The following is a 19,283-nucleotide window of genomic DNA, read 5'->3' on the forward strand; positions in this document are numbered from 1 at the left end:
TTCTGGGGTCCCCGCATATGGGCGGGAATATTCAGTGCTTAAGACTGATGAGGATACGCCTGGAGGAGAACTAGGATTACAGGTAAGTAACTTATCCTTATTGACCTCTCCTACGCCCATTTCCTGCCGGACCACATAGGGGCTGCGCTTGTCTAGCTTCAAACCCACCATCAACCACTTTTGATATTGTTCCACAAGCAGGACACCTGCCCATAGTCGCTTTTCACAGTTGAACCTCTGTGCATCAACATGCTGCATGCTGGAGCTGTGCTGCCAGGTAATACATTTCCATATCCAGGAGTCCCAGCTCCCAATCCTCCATAACCAGCTTAGGGACCCTGAGTCCTACCCTGCTCCTCTTACCAAGCCTTTTGCGAGTGATTAGCATGCTGCCCAACTACTTAAACGCGAACCTTGCTATCTTGCATTGTTTATCCTGCAGCACATAGAGATATCTAGGAGGAACCACCATTTGTGCACTTGAGTTCCTACCAATGGCAGACAAAGGTAATTTATTTCAAATGGCCACAATATTCATCAGCACCCACCTCATGTGATAGGCTTATTGTTTCTCAGACGTGCTTGCGATCTGTATCCCCATGTAATGAACCCTGTCTAGTTCCCATCACACTCCAATGTTGGCCAGTGACGCCTCGAGAAGACATCCGTATTCAAAGTCAGAATAATATCTGAGGGGGCACAGTGTTGGTATCAGAAAAACAGGGACTTTGGTCTCTTGTGGCACAGCTCGCCACTTTACTCCTGGCATCATGGTTATGTTTCAACAACCTCAAGTCGCACTCAATGGATGTGAATCTCTCTTCTCCACTATATCTTATTCCTGGATTGTTTCAAAACTCAGATTAACTTTTCGTTTGCACCTCTCAATCTTACTAGTGTGGAGTATTGTGCCTTTTGGGCTTTGCTATGTCTGGTGAGTTGTTTTTCTAATCCTGATTTGGTGACTTTACTAAGGTCAGAGACCCTAAGAGCCATTGGCGAAGTGGTGAGTGAGTTTGAGAGACTCAGGACCATATTTATCATGTAGTTGCGTCACTTTTGCACCACGCAATGTGGTGCATGCCGGACACAACTACTAAATGTGATCTATCAACCACGCAAGGACACGTTGCGTGGCCTTGAGTGGCTAGATAAATCTGGAGTAGTAGACCTGGGAATGTGTCAGAACTGCAACGCATCCCCAAGGAGGTGCAAGAAGGAGGGATATCTTTATTCCTCCTCATTTTTCCTCTACGATGTGTGATGCATTCTGCAGCACACATAAAAAGACAAAAATGCTTCAGGGGATTGTTTTTGTGCGAGAAGATGCCCCTTCCTTCACATAAACAGTCCTGCCTACAATGCAAATACCCTTGCACCATGGCGCAAGCGGGCCTGCGTTGGCACCAGGAGCACATTGTGTGCCAATGCTGGGAAAAATCAGGAATGCGCTGTATTACGAAACACACAGCACATCTGTGACTTTTCGATCACATGCAGCGCTGCATCGCATGTTGATAAATCTGCCCCTTAGGGAATAGTTGGTGCTTTAACTGGCAAATTAGCAAATTACATCATTGAGCTTGGAAAACGTTTAAGATTAGATTAGTGACTAAACTCCCACATTTATACTTTAATCCAAGGTGCAAGTCTTACTATGTGATTGAAAATGTAATCATACCCAATGAGAGGAGCTGTAACCTAATCCTTAAGAGATACCTTATGGAAAAATGATTACTTGAATGTGTTAGATATGTCCTTTTAACTGAGTCTGTTCTCCAGGGGTAACAATAACTCAGAAAGTAAGTCTTAAATAAAGTGAGACTATACTCAAGGACTTTTGATTTGCTCATAGAGTGAGAATGTGGTCCAAGGTGTAAGATGGAGTCAGTGACTGGAACTGAGTACAGCCCAATACATGAACTTGCACCTTTAGAAATAGGAGTCTCTAAAGGAGAGTGAATGTACTCTGAGGTGAAAGACTCACTCCATGACTGAAACTGCACTCCAAAGGGTACGATCCACCTAATCAATGGGATGGTGCCCCAAAGTGTAAGCTTCACATAATTGCACATACTCTGGTCCAAGGTGTGAGACTCACCAAGTGTGTAACTGAGCTCCTAGGTGTAAGTATCATACAGTGTGAGAGCGTATGCTCCAAATGACTGAGATTTTTTTCCCAAAATGTAAAATTGACCCAAGACTGAAAACAATTCCAAGGTCTGAGACTAATGCCATGTCTGACCGTGTTCCAAGATTTGAGACTCAGACTCATTGAATGAAACTGTACCCTACAATGTGAGAACTATTTAATGAAATAGAATATACTCCAAGATGCAAGACATGGCCAATGCCGAAGACTGTGTTCTACGGCTTAAGGTTCACACATTTAGTGCTTAAAGCATAGGGCCACATTTATCAAACATTTTATGCGTTCGCAAACAGGCCAATTCTCAGACTCGTCCCATTTCGAATGCAAAAAATGATTTTCACATGTAACAAACCCTATTTTGCAGCGATTCAGTATCCTGTTACCGAATCGCTAAATGGGTTTGCGATTTGGTATTTGGAAGGGTCATGTTTAGGGCGTCCCTTCCAAATAGCGAATCAGAACGGTATGTATGAATATTTTGTGACTGTGAATGCAGTCGCAAAACATTCAGAATTTACCACCAGCTTCAAGTTGGTGGTAATCCGTTCACAAAAGGAAAGGACAAGCACGTGCATGAAAGTTACATTTTGCGATTACCAAATAGCGATTTTTAAGAAATCGCTATTTGCTAATCGCAAAATCCAATGCATCAAAACAAGCTGCAAATAGCGGAAATGTTTTTTAGGAGCAGGTAGTGGTCCCATGGACCGCTGCCTGCTCTTTAAAAATGAAAAGAAATCTTTTCATTTTTGTTTTATAAAAGCAACCCATTGTCCTTTAAGGAAAACGGCTGCTTTAAAAAAAAAATGCTTGCTTTATTTACATTTCATGGGGACGCAAATTGTGACCTACGTCATTAAAATGAATGAGGTAGGTGGATTTGCGAGAGCCCATACGAATCGCAAAATGAAACTCTTGGAGTTTCATACATTTGCAACCGTGATTACCTAATTGCGATCCAATAAAAATTGCAATTAGGTAATCTCTATTCCAAATGTTGATACATGTGGCCCATAGTCTCACCTAATGAGTGACACTGTACTCCAAAGTATAAGATTCACCTAAGGCAGACATTGTAGTCTACAGTGAGACTTTGGTCGAGGGTGTGAGACTCGCATCCTGTGATTGGAGCTGTACCCTAGCGTGTCAGGAGCATCTAATAAAATAGAATATACTCCAAGATACAAGTCACGCCCAGTGTGAGAGATTGAGCTTGAGTAAGACTCAGTGAGGTGAACTGTACCCCAAGGTGGAGCATGTAATGGAAGAGTGTATTCCAAGATACAAGTCACGCCCAGTGCGAGAGATTGAGCTTGAGTAAGACTCAGTGAGGTGAACTGCACCCCAAGGTGGAGCATGTAATGGAAGAGTGTATTCCAAGATACAAGTCACGCCCAGTGCGAGAGATTGAGCTTGAGTAAGACTCAGTGAGGTGAACTGCACCCCAAGGTGGAGCATGTAATGGAAGAGTGTATTCCAAGATACAAGTCACGCCCAGTGTGAGAGATTGAGCTTGAGTAAGACTCAGTGAGGTGAACTGTACCCCAAGGTGGAGCATGTAATGAAAGAGTGTATTCCAAGGTGTGAAAATAGCCCAGTGACTGAGACTGTGCTCGCTCGGGCACACTCTTTCAATGAGTGGAACAGTGCCTCAAACTGTACTCACCCAGGCAATAAATGTGTTCCTCAAGGGGCAAGGTTCAGAATATGGGGAGACTTTGCTCTGAACACTGAAACCCAGATGCAGTGAGTGTAACTGTACTAAAGAATGCAAGAGTCACACAATATGGGAGAATGTACTCCAGTTACCTCAGATTGTTGTCCAAAGTGTAAGATTCCGATAGTCAGGGACACTGTGCCTCTAGGTATGACACTATCCTATTGACTGCAACTGTGCTCCAAGGTGTTCAACTCATTTAATGGCACTGTCCCCCAAGGTGTAAGGGTCATCTATTGAGAGAGTGTACTCAATGGTTTGAGAAATGCCCAATGGCTGAAATGATGCTCCATGGGGTAAGATTCACTCATTGAGTGAGGTTGTACCCCCAATATATAAGATGAATCCAAGGGCAGAGACTGTGGTCCAGGGTGTCATTCTCACACACTGAATGAGAATGGGGTGCAAAATGGTAAACTCAAAGGCAGATTTATATCTTGGCAGGGAGGGAAGTCCATTGCAGTGGCAACGGCGTTCCCTCCCCGCCAAGACAATGGTCTGCCCGCATGATTTAAATGTGGGTGGACTATAGTTTGGCAATGGTAGAGGGGCAATTGGAAGTTTAGCTATATATCTGCCTACCTGATTTAGACGAGCAGACATGTAGCTGTTTTTCAATGCCCGTCATTGTCAAAACACCTGGAGTGTTGTAAAGCGCTCAGTGCACTCCTCGCCATTGGAACTTTCCCTTGTCGAGAGCGGGGGGATAGGGGGGGGCACTGTTTTTCTATTATCAAAAAGAAAATCCAGCTTTGGGATTTTCTTTTTGAACATAAAATAAAATGTAGTAAGTTTTCCGTATGGCTCCGTCATGCCGACGGAGCCTTATGGCAAAATTACAATGCATGGACAGGCACTGCCGTAATGGCAGTTCCTGCCAATGCTAGAAAAGTCTGCTGGGTCACCAGACATTTCTACATTTTGCCATTGGCACCTGTGTCAGGGAGATTAAGTAATTTACTCCATTGCCCTGGCGGAGGGCAGGCTGACCCCCAGGATATAAATGAGGCCCTGGGTGTCTAAAACTGTTCTCCAGAGTTTGAGAATCACACCCATGGAATGAAGCTCTAGTCAAAAGAATGTGACTCCCCCAGTTTGCATAACTATGACCCATTGTGTGCAAAATATTCACTGAGGCTATGCTTCAAGGAGTTTGACTTGCACCCAGTATTTGAAAGGTGAAGGGACTGATTATCAGCCTTCAATTCACTTGAGAGTCAGAGTATGAGTGCTTAAAGGTCATGATTAAAATATGTATGCAGAATACACTTCAATATAACCTTCACATTGGAGAGAGCAGACTTGTGAATGCAACTGATCATTAGGTCAATAGATGTATACACTGAACTGCTGTCACAACCCAGGAATTGTAAGAATAGCCTACTTCAAGAGACACCCCTATCCCCAGCCTAAAGGGCAGAATGAGTTGTATTGACTGTTGAACCATTGCCAGAGATGGGAATTATTGTGTGGCAGGATGCTGAGCATTGTTAGAGATGTCTGCATGTGCTGAATGCTTCCTGCTGAGAGGTTCCTTGCAGTGGTTTGCTAGTATGCTGCTTTACAAGGGTTTGCTAGTGGGGATGCTTTAGCCTCTGTTAGCAGGTTGAGGCCTGGGGGTTAGATTGGAGTGATGTTTAAAACACAGCACAAGAAAAGACACATTTTCATTAATTCCTCATTTCCCTTTTTCCCCACATTTTTTCATTTTAGACCTTAGCTAAGGGCAAGAACATCAGCACGGATCACTTGAAGCTCTTCCTATCTCGCAGGAAGTGGCAGGTATGTGTTGTCAGCATCTTTGAATGTTTTCAGAGGCATCAGAAATCAAGCCAAGCAGCTGTGCAAGCTGGGATGTTACTGGGCCCTGTCCTGTCCAGTGCAGAGTAGAATGGATACTGGGCATGTCAAAAACCTTAGATCTAGCTGGCATTTGAGTTGACCTTGGTGTGCTGTATACATTTTATCACTGATGACCCCCAAGCGGGTTTACAACACAGGTATCTGGGACAACACCAACTGCACTACCTACAGAGGTTTTGGCACTGTTAGCATGTTGAGGCAAGGTCTTAGTATTCTGTCAGCTTAGTGTCACTCACCATCTCACACACTAGTCTCCTTTTGGAGTATTTCTGCCCTGGCAACACAGCGAGCCTGTCTCTGATTGGTAATATGATACAGCTCACACTAACTATCTCTAGAAGCTGGCTAACATCAGGCTGAAGTGTGCTAACAGGTTGAAATTTTTCATGGGCTTTGTCATAACTAGCATCACAATGTCTATGTCTAGATTCAGGCTGAAGTCTGGATTTTCCAGTGAATTACTTGTCAAACTTTCTCTCATTTCCTTCTTGTGCCAACAAAGCATTAAAGAATGACTTTTGCACATTAGAGAAATCATTTGTCGCCCAACATTATTCACGTCACTTGTGGGGCCCGCTTCACAGAAATAACTTAAGACAAAATCCTAAACTTGCTACCATTTTGGTATTCACAGAGGGCACTTACTAATTTTGGTATTCAAAGAAGGCACTTACTCTTTTTTATAGTCACAGAAGGCACTTACTCATTGATGAATATGGGCCAGATGTAGGTAATTCCCATTTACCGATTCTAAAATACCAAATTTTACCAATTCGGTATTTCAGAATCGGTAAGTGGGATGTAGATAAAGATTTGGTACATTTTACCGAATCGGTAATGTTCGGTATTACCGATTCGGTAAACACCAAATCAGTAAATACCGATTCGGTATTTACCGTATCGGTAATAGGGGGACCATTTACAAGGGTGTTAGGGTGTCACATTGACACCCTGTTGCACCCCTGAATAGTGCATGGGTGCACATGTGGCGCGGCATGATTGTCTGCCACATGGCACTTTAAAAAAAGCAAATAATTGCTTTTTTAAAGGTATTCGATATTTACCACCAACTTGTAGTTGGTGGTAAATAACGAATCCTTAAATGACAAATGCACTCACTTGAGTGCTCCCTACATTACAGATTCTGTAATTTACCGAATCGGTATTTTAAGAATTCGGTAATTTACTGATTCCTTAAATTACCGATTCGGTAAATTACTGAATCCTTAAATATGGCCCCTACATCTCAGATGCCTAATAGTGGTCGGTAACGGCCGAAATTCGATCATTTCGGCCGTTACCGACCGGTACTGGGCTACCTACATCATAAGTGCCTTTTGTGAATACTAAAATGAGTAACTTACTCATTTTGAGTAACTTACTCATTTTGAGTAACTCACTCATTTGGGTATTCACAGAAGGCATTTACTCATTGTTGAGTAAGTGCCTTTAATGAATACCAAAATGAGTAAGTGCCTTCTGTGAATACCAAAACTTGTAGTAAGTTTAGGATTTTGTCTTCAGTTAGTTCTGTGAATCGGGCCCGTGGTATTTAGAGTGAAAAGACCTGTTAGTCTTAAAATTGACCTGATTTTTGATTTTTTTTTAACACACTTTATTGGTGAGCACGGCACATTATAGAGCATACATAGAATACATAAGAGACGGTCTTTTCTTTCCTTGCTTTTCATACATTCCTATGTAATTATCTTTAGCACATTTTACATAGTGAAGTCTGTATGAGTAACTATTCTCGGAACCCGGGCTCCATTAGCATATTTGTCAATGACGCGGCGTATCTGCTATATGATTCGCATCAGAATGAAAGCAGTGTGGAAATGCATGTTACAAAACTGAACTAACTCCCCCTGTTCCCTCCCTCCACCCGTCCCTTCCCCCTGTAACTCCCGGTCAAGGTCCACTATCAGTTCGTAATGGACAGGGTAAATTACTACAGACATGTTGCTCCCAGGATAAACATGGTCGAGGACTAGAGGGCGTTAGTCCTGATCTGAGGGCTTAGGAGTCTGCAGCTATCTGGTATCCTAGTTTGATATGAAATGGAATTGGGGCAGTATGAGTTATGGGGATGATAAATCCAGTGTTTCAAGCTCAATCAGCATGGCTTCCCATTCCATTGAAATGGGCTGTTTCCGTAACCCTCTCTCCTCCTCCCTACGTAGAGCTGCCCTTTCGGCCCTTCCCCACTGAAGCATGTCCTCTTGCCAGATGGACGCAGCCGGGCATCTTTGGGATTTCCACCTCATAGTGAGGGCCCTCACCGCTAGGTTAAATGCTTGGTCCAAGAACTTTAATCCTACTTTTTGTTTCTTTGAGCGCCTTCGGTGACCCATGAGACAACCCAGAGCCTCCGCCGGCACTGGGAGTTGTGTAACTGTGTTCAATGAGGGGCAGATTCGTCCCCAGTAATCACTGAGGCAAGGGCAAGACCATAGCAAGTAGAGAAAACCAGCTTTGTTTGCACGACAGCGGGGGCAACAATGGGGGGAGTTCGGAAGCATGCAATGAATCCGTTTGGGCGTAAGGTATGATCTGTGCAGGACCATGGCTTGCATGAGTTTTAGTTTCACGTTGCGTGATACCTTCCTGGGGTGCTCTAAGATACGTGTCTATGCCATGTCAGTGATCTCCAGTGGAGAATTCCCAAATCATTGTGTCCTGAGAGAGGTGAGTGTGATAGCAGCATGTGTTCTAATGCCTGTATACAACCACCGCACCAAGTGACCTCCAGATCCCATATAATATAGAAAATGTACTAGATTATGTTGTGGGGGTTCCAGATAGTTCGTATGTAATGTGTCACAGCTGTGTGTAGTAGGAATGAACGTGTTGGTGCTCCCGTGGCCAGTGTAAAGGAGTCATGGTCTAGTATGGTGCCATCGCCAAAGAATGCGCCTATGTCCTCCACCCCGGCTTCGGTCCAGTCCTGTATCCTCCCTCTCGATAATCTGCCCTGTGGTGTAGGGATTCCAATAAGGGGAATATTTGAGGCATAAGGGATCACCGCCTTGGTGTATAATAGAGCCTTCTTCCAGCACTGAATGGCAGTTCTCAATAGGGATGGGCAGCCTGGAGGTATCCTGGCTCTTGGTAACAGTAAGGAGTGTAATTCACCGCGATCTATACCCTGGTGTGTGAATCCAATCTCTTGTGTCTTAAAATTGACCACATAATGCTGTAAAAGACATTGATATATTTTGGAGAGTTTTCTGTGAGCTTTAAAATAATTTCATTTTTAAGGTCCAAATGCAAAAGTGTAGTTTTTGATGCATATTTGTCATAAAAGACTAGAGCAAGTTATCAAATAGCGCTTTAGGAATCTCAATGCAACATTAACTATAAACTAATAGCACACTTTGGGCCAGATGTAGGTAGCCGAATACAGGTCGGTAATGGCCGAAATTATCGAATTTCGGCCGTTACCGACCACTATTAGGCATCTGAGATGTAGGGGCCAAATTTAAGGATTCAGTAATTTACCAAATCGGTAATTTAAGGAATCGGTAAATTACCGAATTCTTAAAATACCGATTCGGTAAATGACCAGATCTGTAATGTAGGGAGCACTCAAGTGAGTGCATTTGTCATTTAAGGATTTGTTATTTACCACCAACTACAAGTTGGTGGTAAATACCGAATACCTTTAAAAAAGCAATTATTTGCTTTTTTTAAAGTGCCATGTGGCAGACATACATGCCCTTAGGGCATGTATGTGCGCCACATGTGCACCCATGCACTATTCAGGGGTGAAACAGGGTGTCAATGTGACACCCTGCCACCCTTGTAAATGGTCGCCCTATTACCGATTCGGTAAATACCGAATCGGTATTTACTGATTCGGTATTTACCGAATCGGTAATTCCCATTCATTCCTATGGGCCTAGGCCCATAGGAATGAATGGGAATTACCGATTCGGTAAATACCAATTTGGTATTTACCGAATCGGTAATACCGAATATTACTGATTCGGTAAAACGTACCAAATCTTTATCTACATCCCACTTACCGATTCTGAAATACCGAATCGGTGACATTCGGTATTTTAGAATCGGTAAATGGGAATTACCTACATCTGGCCCTTTGTGATTTAAATAGCATCACATTAACAAAATACCTTTCAACTTTTATCACATTTTCCTTTCTCTTTTTCTCCAGCGTTCCCTGATTAGCTACAAATCTAAAATGATGATGAGGTCCATCCCAGAGCTTATGGCAGATGAGTCCAGCCACCTATCCATCGCTGTCCCCAAGCACCTGAAAGAATCTTCTGGTCTGTCATCGTCTTCTGATTCCGATGACTTGGACGAGCTGCCTTTCATTCCCATGCCCCTTCAGGTAGAGTTTTCCAGCTCCAGAATGTCCCTCAATGAGATTCCTACTGATGACGAGGCGATGGAACAAACAGCTGAGCACTTGGACGAAGCTGGTCCAGTTGATGTAACACCAATGGAATTGCAAGAGCAGCCAGAGGAGGCAGCGGTGCCAATGGAGCAAGTCACCGACTCTAAAAAGAAAGATAATGGAGAGGCAGTTGGGAAGAGACAGAAGGGGTCCTTGACAAGGAAAAGGTCTACGGAGGTTGAAGGTTCAGGATCTTCAGATGAAGATAATGGAGAACTCCAAAAGAGATCAGACCACCCAAGAAAACCTCTCAAAAAAGGTTCAAGCTTAGATTCTCCAGATTTGCCTCAAAAAGCAATGAGCCCTTCCCGTAGAGGAGAGCTTAGAAGGGGGAGCTCTGCAGATAGTGCTCTTCTTCTCAATCTGCCTCACGAGGATGAAGAAGGGATTGACCAGTTTGATGATGCTGGAGAGCTCCGTCAGGTACTCAAAAAGGCTGCTTCAATGGAGCTTCCCCGCCGGAGCCCTAGCCCTGGAAAGCTGGATGAGCGAGGATCGCACCGCAGAAAACTTGGTTCTGGCGGAGAAGAATATGCACAAAGGCTGGAGTTAATGCGTCAGAGACTGCTGCGAGGTGGTTCCATGGACAGTAAAATGAGTGGTCTTCGGGGACCTCTCACTGAGACCCTTTCAGCCGTCCCAGAAAAGAAAAAAACTGTCTCATTGGATAGGCAGGTAGTTCGGTCCACAAGATCGGATAAGCAATCATCTTTGTCAGCACCTGCTATTAGACTGACCAGAGCAGCATCTAGTGAATCGGCTCCACGATATGAAGATTCAGATGAAAGAGTACTCCGGAAAGCCAGCTCTTTCTCTCATGGAGATACAGAGCCACTCATTCTACATCGACGTTCCGGAGCCCCCTTGGAAATTCCAGTAGCACATATGGAAGCTCAGAGATTGAAGGAATCACAGTCCCTATCCTGCCTGGCAGATCCTTCTAAACAGGAATCCAGACCTACAACTCCCCGAGAAATCTCCTCCAAGCCACCCACACCCGAGTTAAATACTGAAAGAGAGGAACCCAAATCAACCACAGATACAAGCACATGCAAGGCTTCATCTCAATTAGATAATCTCAAACCAGTGGAAGAACTAAGCAAGCCATCTCCACTAGCCAATGGTGGAACAGGCCTGATATCAACATATAGGATGCCAGCTTCAACCAGACAAACCAGTGGCAGCGTTACCAAGCAGCAAGTGCCAATGAAAGACCAGGGCACAGCTATTGGGATACATCCCAAAACAGATAAGAAACCCACAGCTCAGGAGAAACCTTCAAGAGCCACTCCAGTATCTTTGAGGGAGAGTCTATCACCAAAACCTGGGACATTCTCACAGCCTGTGGTTATTTCTGATTCTCGCCCTAAGCCCTCTTCCTATGCTACTGCAATGCAGTCTCTCCAGGCTCCTGCTATTCTAGCAGAACCAGAGCAGTCTCTGAAACGAGAAAATGTGGATCAAAAAGCCTTTACCTTGCAACCTGAAGGAGTCCTCGTAAGGCCTGTCCCACTAAAGCCCATTGGTAAATCCGAGCCTCATGCGGCAGTGTTTGCCAAAGCCCCATTAGTGTCTAAAGAGCTAAATGCTCATGAAGCATCAGCAGAGGTTCCAAAGGGAATACAATCCAGATCTTTGAGTACTGAGAGAGTACAAATAATTGATGACATTGATTCTGAAGAGGTCTTTGAGGCTAAGTTTAAAAGGGGAAGAGAATCATCACTGACAAGAGGCTTCAAACTCTTAACAAGGACATGGTCCGAGGAAAGGCAACTTGCTGCTCTTGGAAAGTCTGCACGAGAGGAGGACATGTATCGACCAAGTCCAGTCGGTGTTCCACTCGAATTTCTTGTGCCTGATGTACACCACAAACGGATTGAGGAAAGGTCACGATCAGTCCAGGACCTTCATGATGTTGAGAAAGACTCTGGCTTCATGAGGAGACTGTCTCAGCGCTTCAAACGGACGCCAACCACTGACAGGAAAGAAAAGTCACCAGAGGATAGGGAAGAAACAGCAAGTCAAGGGCGTCGGCTGTCCTGGAGTCTGGGCCTTGGTAGCTCTAAGGACAAGAAAGACTCTGAGAGCTTAAAGTCAGAGCCGGGCGAAACCGAGGACCTTAAGAAGCAAAGCGAATCACCAGTATTAGCCATGAGGAAAAAAATTGGAAATACCATGGACCGTCTTTCCATGAAGCTGCGCAGCAGCTCTGAGGAAAGGCGAGATAGTTTGAAATCAGAGAAAAAAGAGGATAAACCAGAAAAGAGGACACCACTTCTGTCTTTGCTCCGAAGGTCAACCTCAGAGGGAGAGAACCTTCGGAAAGTGGGCATTCCGCAAAACCAGCTCGCCTCTCAGTCTGGATCAACCCCTTCTACAGAGTCAATGCAGTCTGAAATTAGCATTCAATCTGAGATGGCTGTCAGAGGTAAGACAGAAAAAATGTGTATGAGCAGGTAATGGCAGCAAAATGAAAGATATCAAAACAGCACAATGTAGAAAAGGATGTAATGGAGATAAAGAATATTTATTACACATAGTTTGACTGAGAAGTCCTTATACTTGAGATGCTCCTGAGGAATGAATAAATAATATTAGTGCAGAGATTGGGTTTCATATTTACTGGAGCTGTGGGTGTGTGATTTAAGTAAAATATATCTACAGACATTATTTGCTAGTTGTGATGTGTGCCATAAAAGTGAGTAAATGTAATCAAATATATCTTGAGGTTCTGTTTGGTTAGCAACAGTTGGTAATAGCATATGAGCAGTGGCTTGTTGTGAGACTGATATTGACAGATGTTTTATTGATGAGAACCTTACGGTGAGATAAGGTGTAGTGTTTGATATATGAAACATTGTGAGTCACAAATGTCTTTCTGCCTTACAATGTTATGTATACATTTCAGGGTCAGGAGTGCAAAAAGTTTATTCTTCCCACCTTTTGACTCACAAAGAACCTTTACTTGCCCAATTGCTATCCCATTCAGTGATGGTGCTTGATTGGAAGCACTGTTGTATGATAAAATATCGTGAACAATAATATCATGACACAAGAATATTGTGTCAAAAATATTATCTACAAAAATATCAAGTTTACATTAAAAATATCATGTAAAACATATTGTGGAAACTGAAAATTGCAAAATAAAAGGTAAGGGGCCACATGTATGAAACCATTTTTCATTTGCAAATGGTGCAAAGCGCTAAATTCAACCGTTTACGAATGCAGAATAGCCTTTTAAGATGTATGAAAGGCTTTGTAGCCGCAATTTTAGGTAATCCCAAAAAATTGTGACTACCTAAAATTGGATTACAAATAGGGAAATGCAATTTGTGATTCCCTAAGCACATGAAGCAGAGCAAGGCCACTGACCTACCCAGTGTGACTGCTCTCCCCCCGCACAGCTCCACCACCAAGTGTTGCCCCCTGAGCTCCCCTTGTAGGGTGTTCAAGGCCCTCCTTCACCCACTGGCACCTGCCTGCGCCTCATCCTTGGTGGTCCAGTGGGAGAGCACTCTGCTCTTCTGTTGCTCTGCCTCTCTTGTCTCTTCTTTGTGCCCTTTTACTCTATCTGTTGTTTTTCGCTCTTCCCCTCTGCTCTCTCCTTTCTTTTTCACTGTTTCCCTCCGCTTTCCCCTCCATTTTTCACTCTTTCCCTCTGCTCTCTACTTCGTTTTTCACTCTACCCTCATCCTGCTCTTTCCTTTGTTTTCCCCTGCCGCTGCTGCCCCCGTGGCCCCACCCCCCCTGTGTGTCCTTCCCGCTCCCACCTCCTAGCTGACCCGCTCTCCCCGAATCCCTACTTAATGATGCCCACTGTGCGGCAAGAAGAGCAAGACCACTGACCTCGTCAGTGTGACTGCTTTCCCCTCGTGCAGCTTCATTACGAAGTGTTGCCCCCTGAGCTCCGTTGCAGGGTGCTCGAGGCCCTCTTCCACCCGCAGGTTATCCAGTATTATGGGTGTCTTTCATAGATTCACATGCCTGAATCCTTCCCCGTCGTCGGAATGGGAGTCCCCGGTACATAAATAAAGTAATGTCCTATAGACATATAGAGAATAGAAGGCCTAAAGGCCTCACATTAGTAACATATCTATGTCCTTTTGTAAAAAGGACCAAACTCTAGAAAAGAGCCAATCAGCTGTCACCTCCCTCTAGAACCCTCCTGGCAGGAGCCTCAGTCCCTCAGATTTTCTACCGCACGTTGTGCTAAGGGAGTCTCCCCTGAGCTCTGCTCAGGTTTGTTTCTTCACAGCTTTTCCTCAGCATTTTGGATTATTTTCCTGTTTTTTCCTTAAGTGAAAGCTATACACTATCTCCGACTCTCCAAAGAAGGGTCTCTTTAGGGCCTGTGGCTCTTGTGGCAAGAAAAGGCTACACATTGATGATCAACATAAGGACTGCCTTTACTGCTTATACCCAGATCATACTGCTAAGGACTGCAAGGTATGTTGAACCTTTTCAACTAAGACACTTAAAGACAGAGAAGGACGCCTTCTAATCTGGCTCCAAAGGCTTAAGGATAGATATAACTTGGATTCCTCTGAAGAGAGTGAGGGTTCTTCTGTCTCCTCAAGATTATCTCTGAAAAGACCAAGGGTGGCTTCCCCTGGTCCCTTGGACACTCCTCAAAAGAAGACATCGAAAAAGTCTTCAGAGGTTATGTCAAAAACAGCTTCTGAGAAAGAGGTTCACACTTTTAAGAAGCCTGCACCGTCAACGACGACAATATCGTCGACGACATCTTCAGTGACAAAGAAAGCAGTGTCCCCTGCTTATGTGTCTATGTCGACGACGACGGTCTTGACTACGACGGCCTCGTCGTCATTATCTTCATCGACGACGACGACTCCATCGTCGTCAGCGGGTAAGACTTTATCATCTACAATAGTTATCAAGAAATCATCGTCGACGCCTAAGATCCCGTCGGGATAGCCTCGCCGACGACAGCGTCAAAGACGAGATCATCACCGTCGGTGTCAACACCGTTGACGAAGGCTCCGTCGACGAAGGCCTCGTCATCGAAGACACCGCCAACGAAGGCACCGTCGACGAAGGTGCCGTCGACGAAGACACCGTCGACGACAGGAAAATCTATACCATCGACAACGGCCCCGTCGACGACATCTTCGTCGGCTATGGCTACAGGCGACGCTACTCAGTCGACGATCTCACTGTCGACGGGCCCGTCGACGATGATTGAGTCTGGCTTCCAAACAGCTTCTGTGCATCTAAAAATCACCAGAAAGACGCTGACGCCGGAGTTAACTTCTCCTAGCCGTGGCGGAAGGAACTGCGGAAACCCCTATAGACTGTACCTCACTCCTGACCTTCGACTTGCCGGTTTTCATTATCCTCTACCAATTATCTTCAGTAGCTGTATCCCTGACACCACTCGAGCCGTTGTGAAAGCACCCCACATTTTAAACTGTGAAACCGGCAGTAAGATTTCTATCAGATACTAGCCAACTACGTCCGAATAGCAGACACGATAGATCGATTTTGATTTGGAACATCAGACAGTTTCAAGACACGTCCGTGGATCCTTCATGCGCACGTCCATACCTAAAATAACGCACGGTGGCTTTTTCCAAACACGTCCGAGCGCCTTGAGCCCCTTGGATATATTCTCCTATTGGAGAGAAGAGAAACTTGGAAATATTTGACATTGACATTATAGGAGTGTTGTTGTCCCCCACTCCGTGGTACCTCTTCGCCCTGATGAAGATGTAGCCATAAATTGGCCCTACACTGAAACGCGCGTTGGCGTATTTCAAGTTCGCGACAGTATAACATCCACTTCAGATGATTGTGTCCATCCCTGGTCTGCCCCGTTTTTTCCCCTTCAGTTACGCAAATATTGTCCATTCTGATTGTGTCTTCAGGAATTGATGTACCTTTGATGTATTAGTGTATGGATGTTTGAAAGAATGTGTATGTTAGATATTGCAGATATTATGAATGTTAAGTGAGAATGATGTACACAGGGAGTGTGGGACCTTTATAGATATTGAAAGTGTATTCTTTTTTAACCTATGTTAGGTGTGTTTTCTGTCGATAATGAACTACTCTGAATTCCAAAAGAACACACCTTTTTATATACATATATAATATTTAAAAAATCTGCTTTTGTTAAAATGAAACACAAATGAAACAAATCTAATGAAATATACGTGCGTATGGCTCTGATATTGTCTACCAACTCCCATTTTTTGAACTGAAGGATCCTCTAGAAGGACCATAGTAATATAAGGTGGGCAGGGTTCTTTGACTCTCTTTACACTGTTTTTCCCGTTACCTGCCCTTATCTTAAATCCCGACTGGGAACCCCCTTCTATTGTATTATTAAGACTTTATCATCTACAATAGTTATCAAGAAATCGTCGTCGACGCCTAAGATCCCGTCAACGATAGCCTCGCTGATGACAGCGTCAACGACGAACTCATCACCGTCGGCGTCGACAACGTTGACGAGGCTCCGTCGACAAAGGCCTGGTCATCGAAGACACCGCCGACGAAGGCACCGTCGACGAAGACAACGTCGACGAAGACACAGTCGACAGCAGTAACATCTACACCGTCGTCGACGGCCCCGTCGACGACAGCTTCATTGGCTATGGCAACAAGCGACGCTACTCAGTCGACGATCTCACCGTCGACGGTGATTGATTCTGGCTTCCAAACAGCTTCTGTGGGTCTAAAAATCACCAGAAAGAAGCTGGCGCCGGAGTTAACTTCTCCTAGCCGTGTGCAATTATTACCACCAGCATGTCTTCTTCAAGATGAGGATTCTGATGATGGGGATATGTTCCAGATGGCAACTAGCCCCTCAGAACTGCATGTCAAATGCCAGAGCCCAGATGAGGAGGATGCTCAGGAAGAGGTAGTTCATCTACCACCTACACTTATGGTCTGTCTTGCAGCATCCCTAGTTACGGATCTGCGTTACCTCATCCAGGATTACAAGCAGAGGTTCCCAGAATCTCCGGCTCCTCCAACTACCACGGCAGATCCATCGCCCAGACCGCGACCCCCGCCCTTAACCATTCAAAAGGAACGGGTGGATTTACCAGATCCTCAATCTTCTGATGAAGAAGAAGAGGGGGAAAAGCAAGAAGAAGGTGAATTGCAGGACGATCAATCAGTCCACGAGGACTGGGAGGATTATGTCATACCTTCGCCATCATCTCCAGTGCCTGCAACCTCAGATTCTCCGCCGGTTGACATAGGCGGTTTCCATAATGTGGTGGAAAGGGCTGCTAAACGCTTCCAAATTACTATGGATTCCCAGGAACAGGACTGTTTCCTGCACGAATTCAAGGAACCCCTAAAAAAATCAACGAGGTCAATTCCTATTATTGAATATCTTTGGGCACAGGGGGTTCAGATAATGCAGAATCCCGCCTCTGTTTCGCCAGTGATCCCTCGATTGGACAAAAAGTACAAAGCTCCAAACACGGCACCGGCTTGTCTTACAGGTCATCCTAAACCGGATTCGGTGGTGACGCAGGCGGCACAATAGAGTTCCAGTAATCCTTCATCTCCTTTATCGGCTCCGCCTGATAAAGAGGGAAGAAAGTTGGACAACATTGGGAAAAGGTTTTCCTCAGTGTCAGCAATGACAGTCAAGGCAGCAAATGCCCCAGCGCTTCTGGGGCGTTATAATAGGCAATTGTGGGCGGATATAGCCCCATACCTGTCCGAATGACCTGACGCGTCCAAGGAGGATGTAAAGAAAATTCTGCTGGAGGGTGAAACATCAGCATCGGAAATTATAGACTGTGCAATGGATATCGCTATGACAGGATTCCGCCAGCTGGCTGGAGCAGCGGTTTTGCGGCGCCAAGGATGGCTGAAAGCAACCTCATTCCGTCCTGAGGTGCAGACAAAGATTTTGGATATGCCATATGACAGACAACACACTAAGATTGACGAGGCTCTGCAAAATATAAAAAAGGACACTGATACTGCGAGAGCTTTGGGCACGCTCCAATATAAAAATCAGTCCTTTCGGGGAAACAGAGGAAGAGGTCAATCTTCCTACAAAGGAGGTTTTCAATACAGGTCCTTTTATTCTTCCAACCAGAGTAGACCACAGTATCAGCAACGCCAGCAGCAACAAGGCCAACAATCCTCTTATGGAAAGTCATCCTTTCGAGGTAGAGGACATAGGAGAAACAACGGACGAAGACAATGACTTGTTTATTCAGCCAGTCCAAACCTCATCTCACATATAAAAAATTGGAGGAAAAATTACCCATTTTCTACAAAATTGGAAGATAATTACTACGGACCGTTGGGTCCTTCAATTAATACAATTCGGCCATTCTATAGAATTTATACGCACCCCTCCTCAAACTCCGCCTCGCCCGATGCATCACAAAAACCTGCGGCTGCTTCTGCGAGAAATCTCTGTTATGCTACAGAAAGGAGCAATAGAGAAAGTACTTCCATCCCATAGGGGTAAAGGATTTTATTCCCGTTTCTTTTTGATCCAGAAAAAAGAAAGAAAATGGAGGCCAATCCTAGACCTCAGGGCCCTCAACAAATTCCTGAAGAAGCAGTCGTGTCGCATGGTAACGATCCAGGAAGTCTTACATATTCTGGAGGAAGTGGATTTCATGGTGTGACTAGACTTACAGGACGCTTACTTCCATATACCAATTCACAGGAATCACAAAAAATATTTAAGATTTGCAGTAGCGGGCAGGCATTTCCAGTTCTGCGTCCTGCCCTTTGGACTCAAATCTGCGCCCCGCATCTTCACGAAATGTCTTTCCCCAGTGGCGGCATATCTCAGTTCAATTGCCTTGGTCTCACGCTCAACCAGGAGAAATCGGCTCCAAGACCTTCTCAAACCATCAATTTCCTAGGTGCAACCTTGGACACACGTTCTGTGAAAGCGTTCCCGTCTCAGGAGAGAAAAAACAAACTCCTAGCTCTGGAGTAGCCTGGAAAAGAGTGTTGACGGTCCGCCTCTTCAAATCCCTCTTGGGGATGATGTAATCGTGCATCCTTTTGATCCCTCACTGTCGTCTACGGATGCGTCCTCTGCAAGAGGCACTCTCGAGGCAGTGAGTTCAATGCGCAGGGTCATTTGACGACTGTATAAAGGTGACTTCTCA

At 44.8% G+C, this 19,283-nt stretch overlaps 1 protein-coding gene across 4 annotated transcripts in view; it reads left to right on the forward strand.

Moving 5' to 3' along the window:
* SPEG (striated muscle enriched protein kinase) overlaps nucleotides 1-19,283 on the forward strand; it is a 1,484,310-nt gene that overhangs the window by 1,239,028 nt on the left and 225,999 nt on the right. For all 4 annotated transcript variants that reach the window (XM_078679189.1, XM_078679190.1, XM_078679187.1 and 1 more), the window contains exons 29-30: nucleotides 5,583-5,651; nucleotides 9,910-12,583. In XM_078679189.1, coding sequence (XP_078535315.1) covers nucleotides 5,583-5,651; nucleotides 9,910-12,583 — 2,743 coding nt within the window. The remainder of the gene's footprint in view (nucleotides 1-5,582; nucleotides 5,652-9,909; nucleotides 12,584-19,283) is intronic.

The sequence above is a fragment of the Lissotriton helveticus genome, chromosome 3_1 (assembly GCF_964261635.1).
Source record: "Lissotriton helveticus chromosome 3_1, aLisHel1.1, whole genome shotgun sequence".
In the NCBI taxonomy this organism is placed as follows: domain Eukaryota; kingdom Metazoa; phylum Chordata; class Amphibia; order Caudata; family Salamandridae; genus Lissotriton; species Lissotriton helveticus.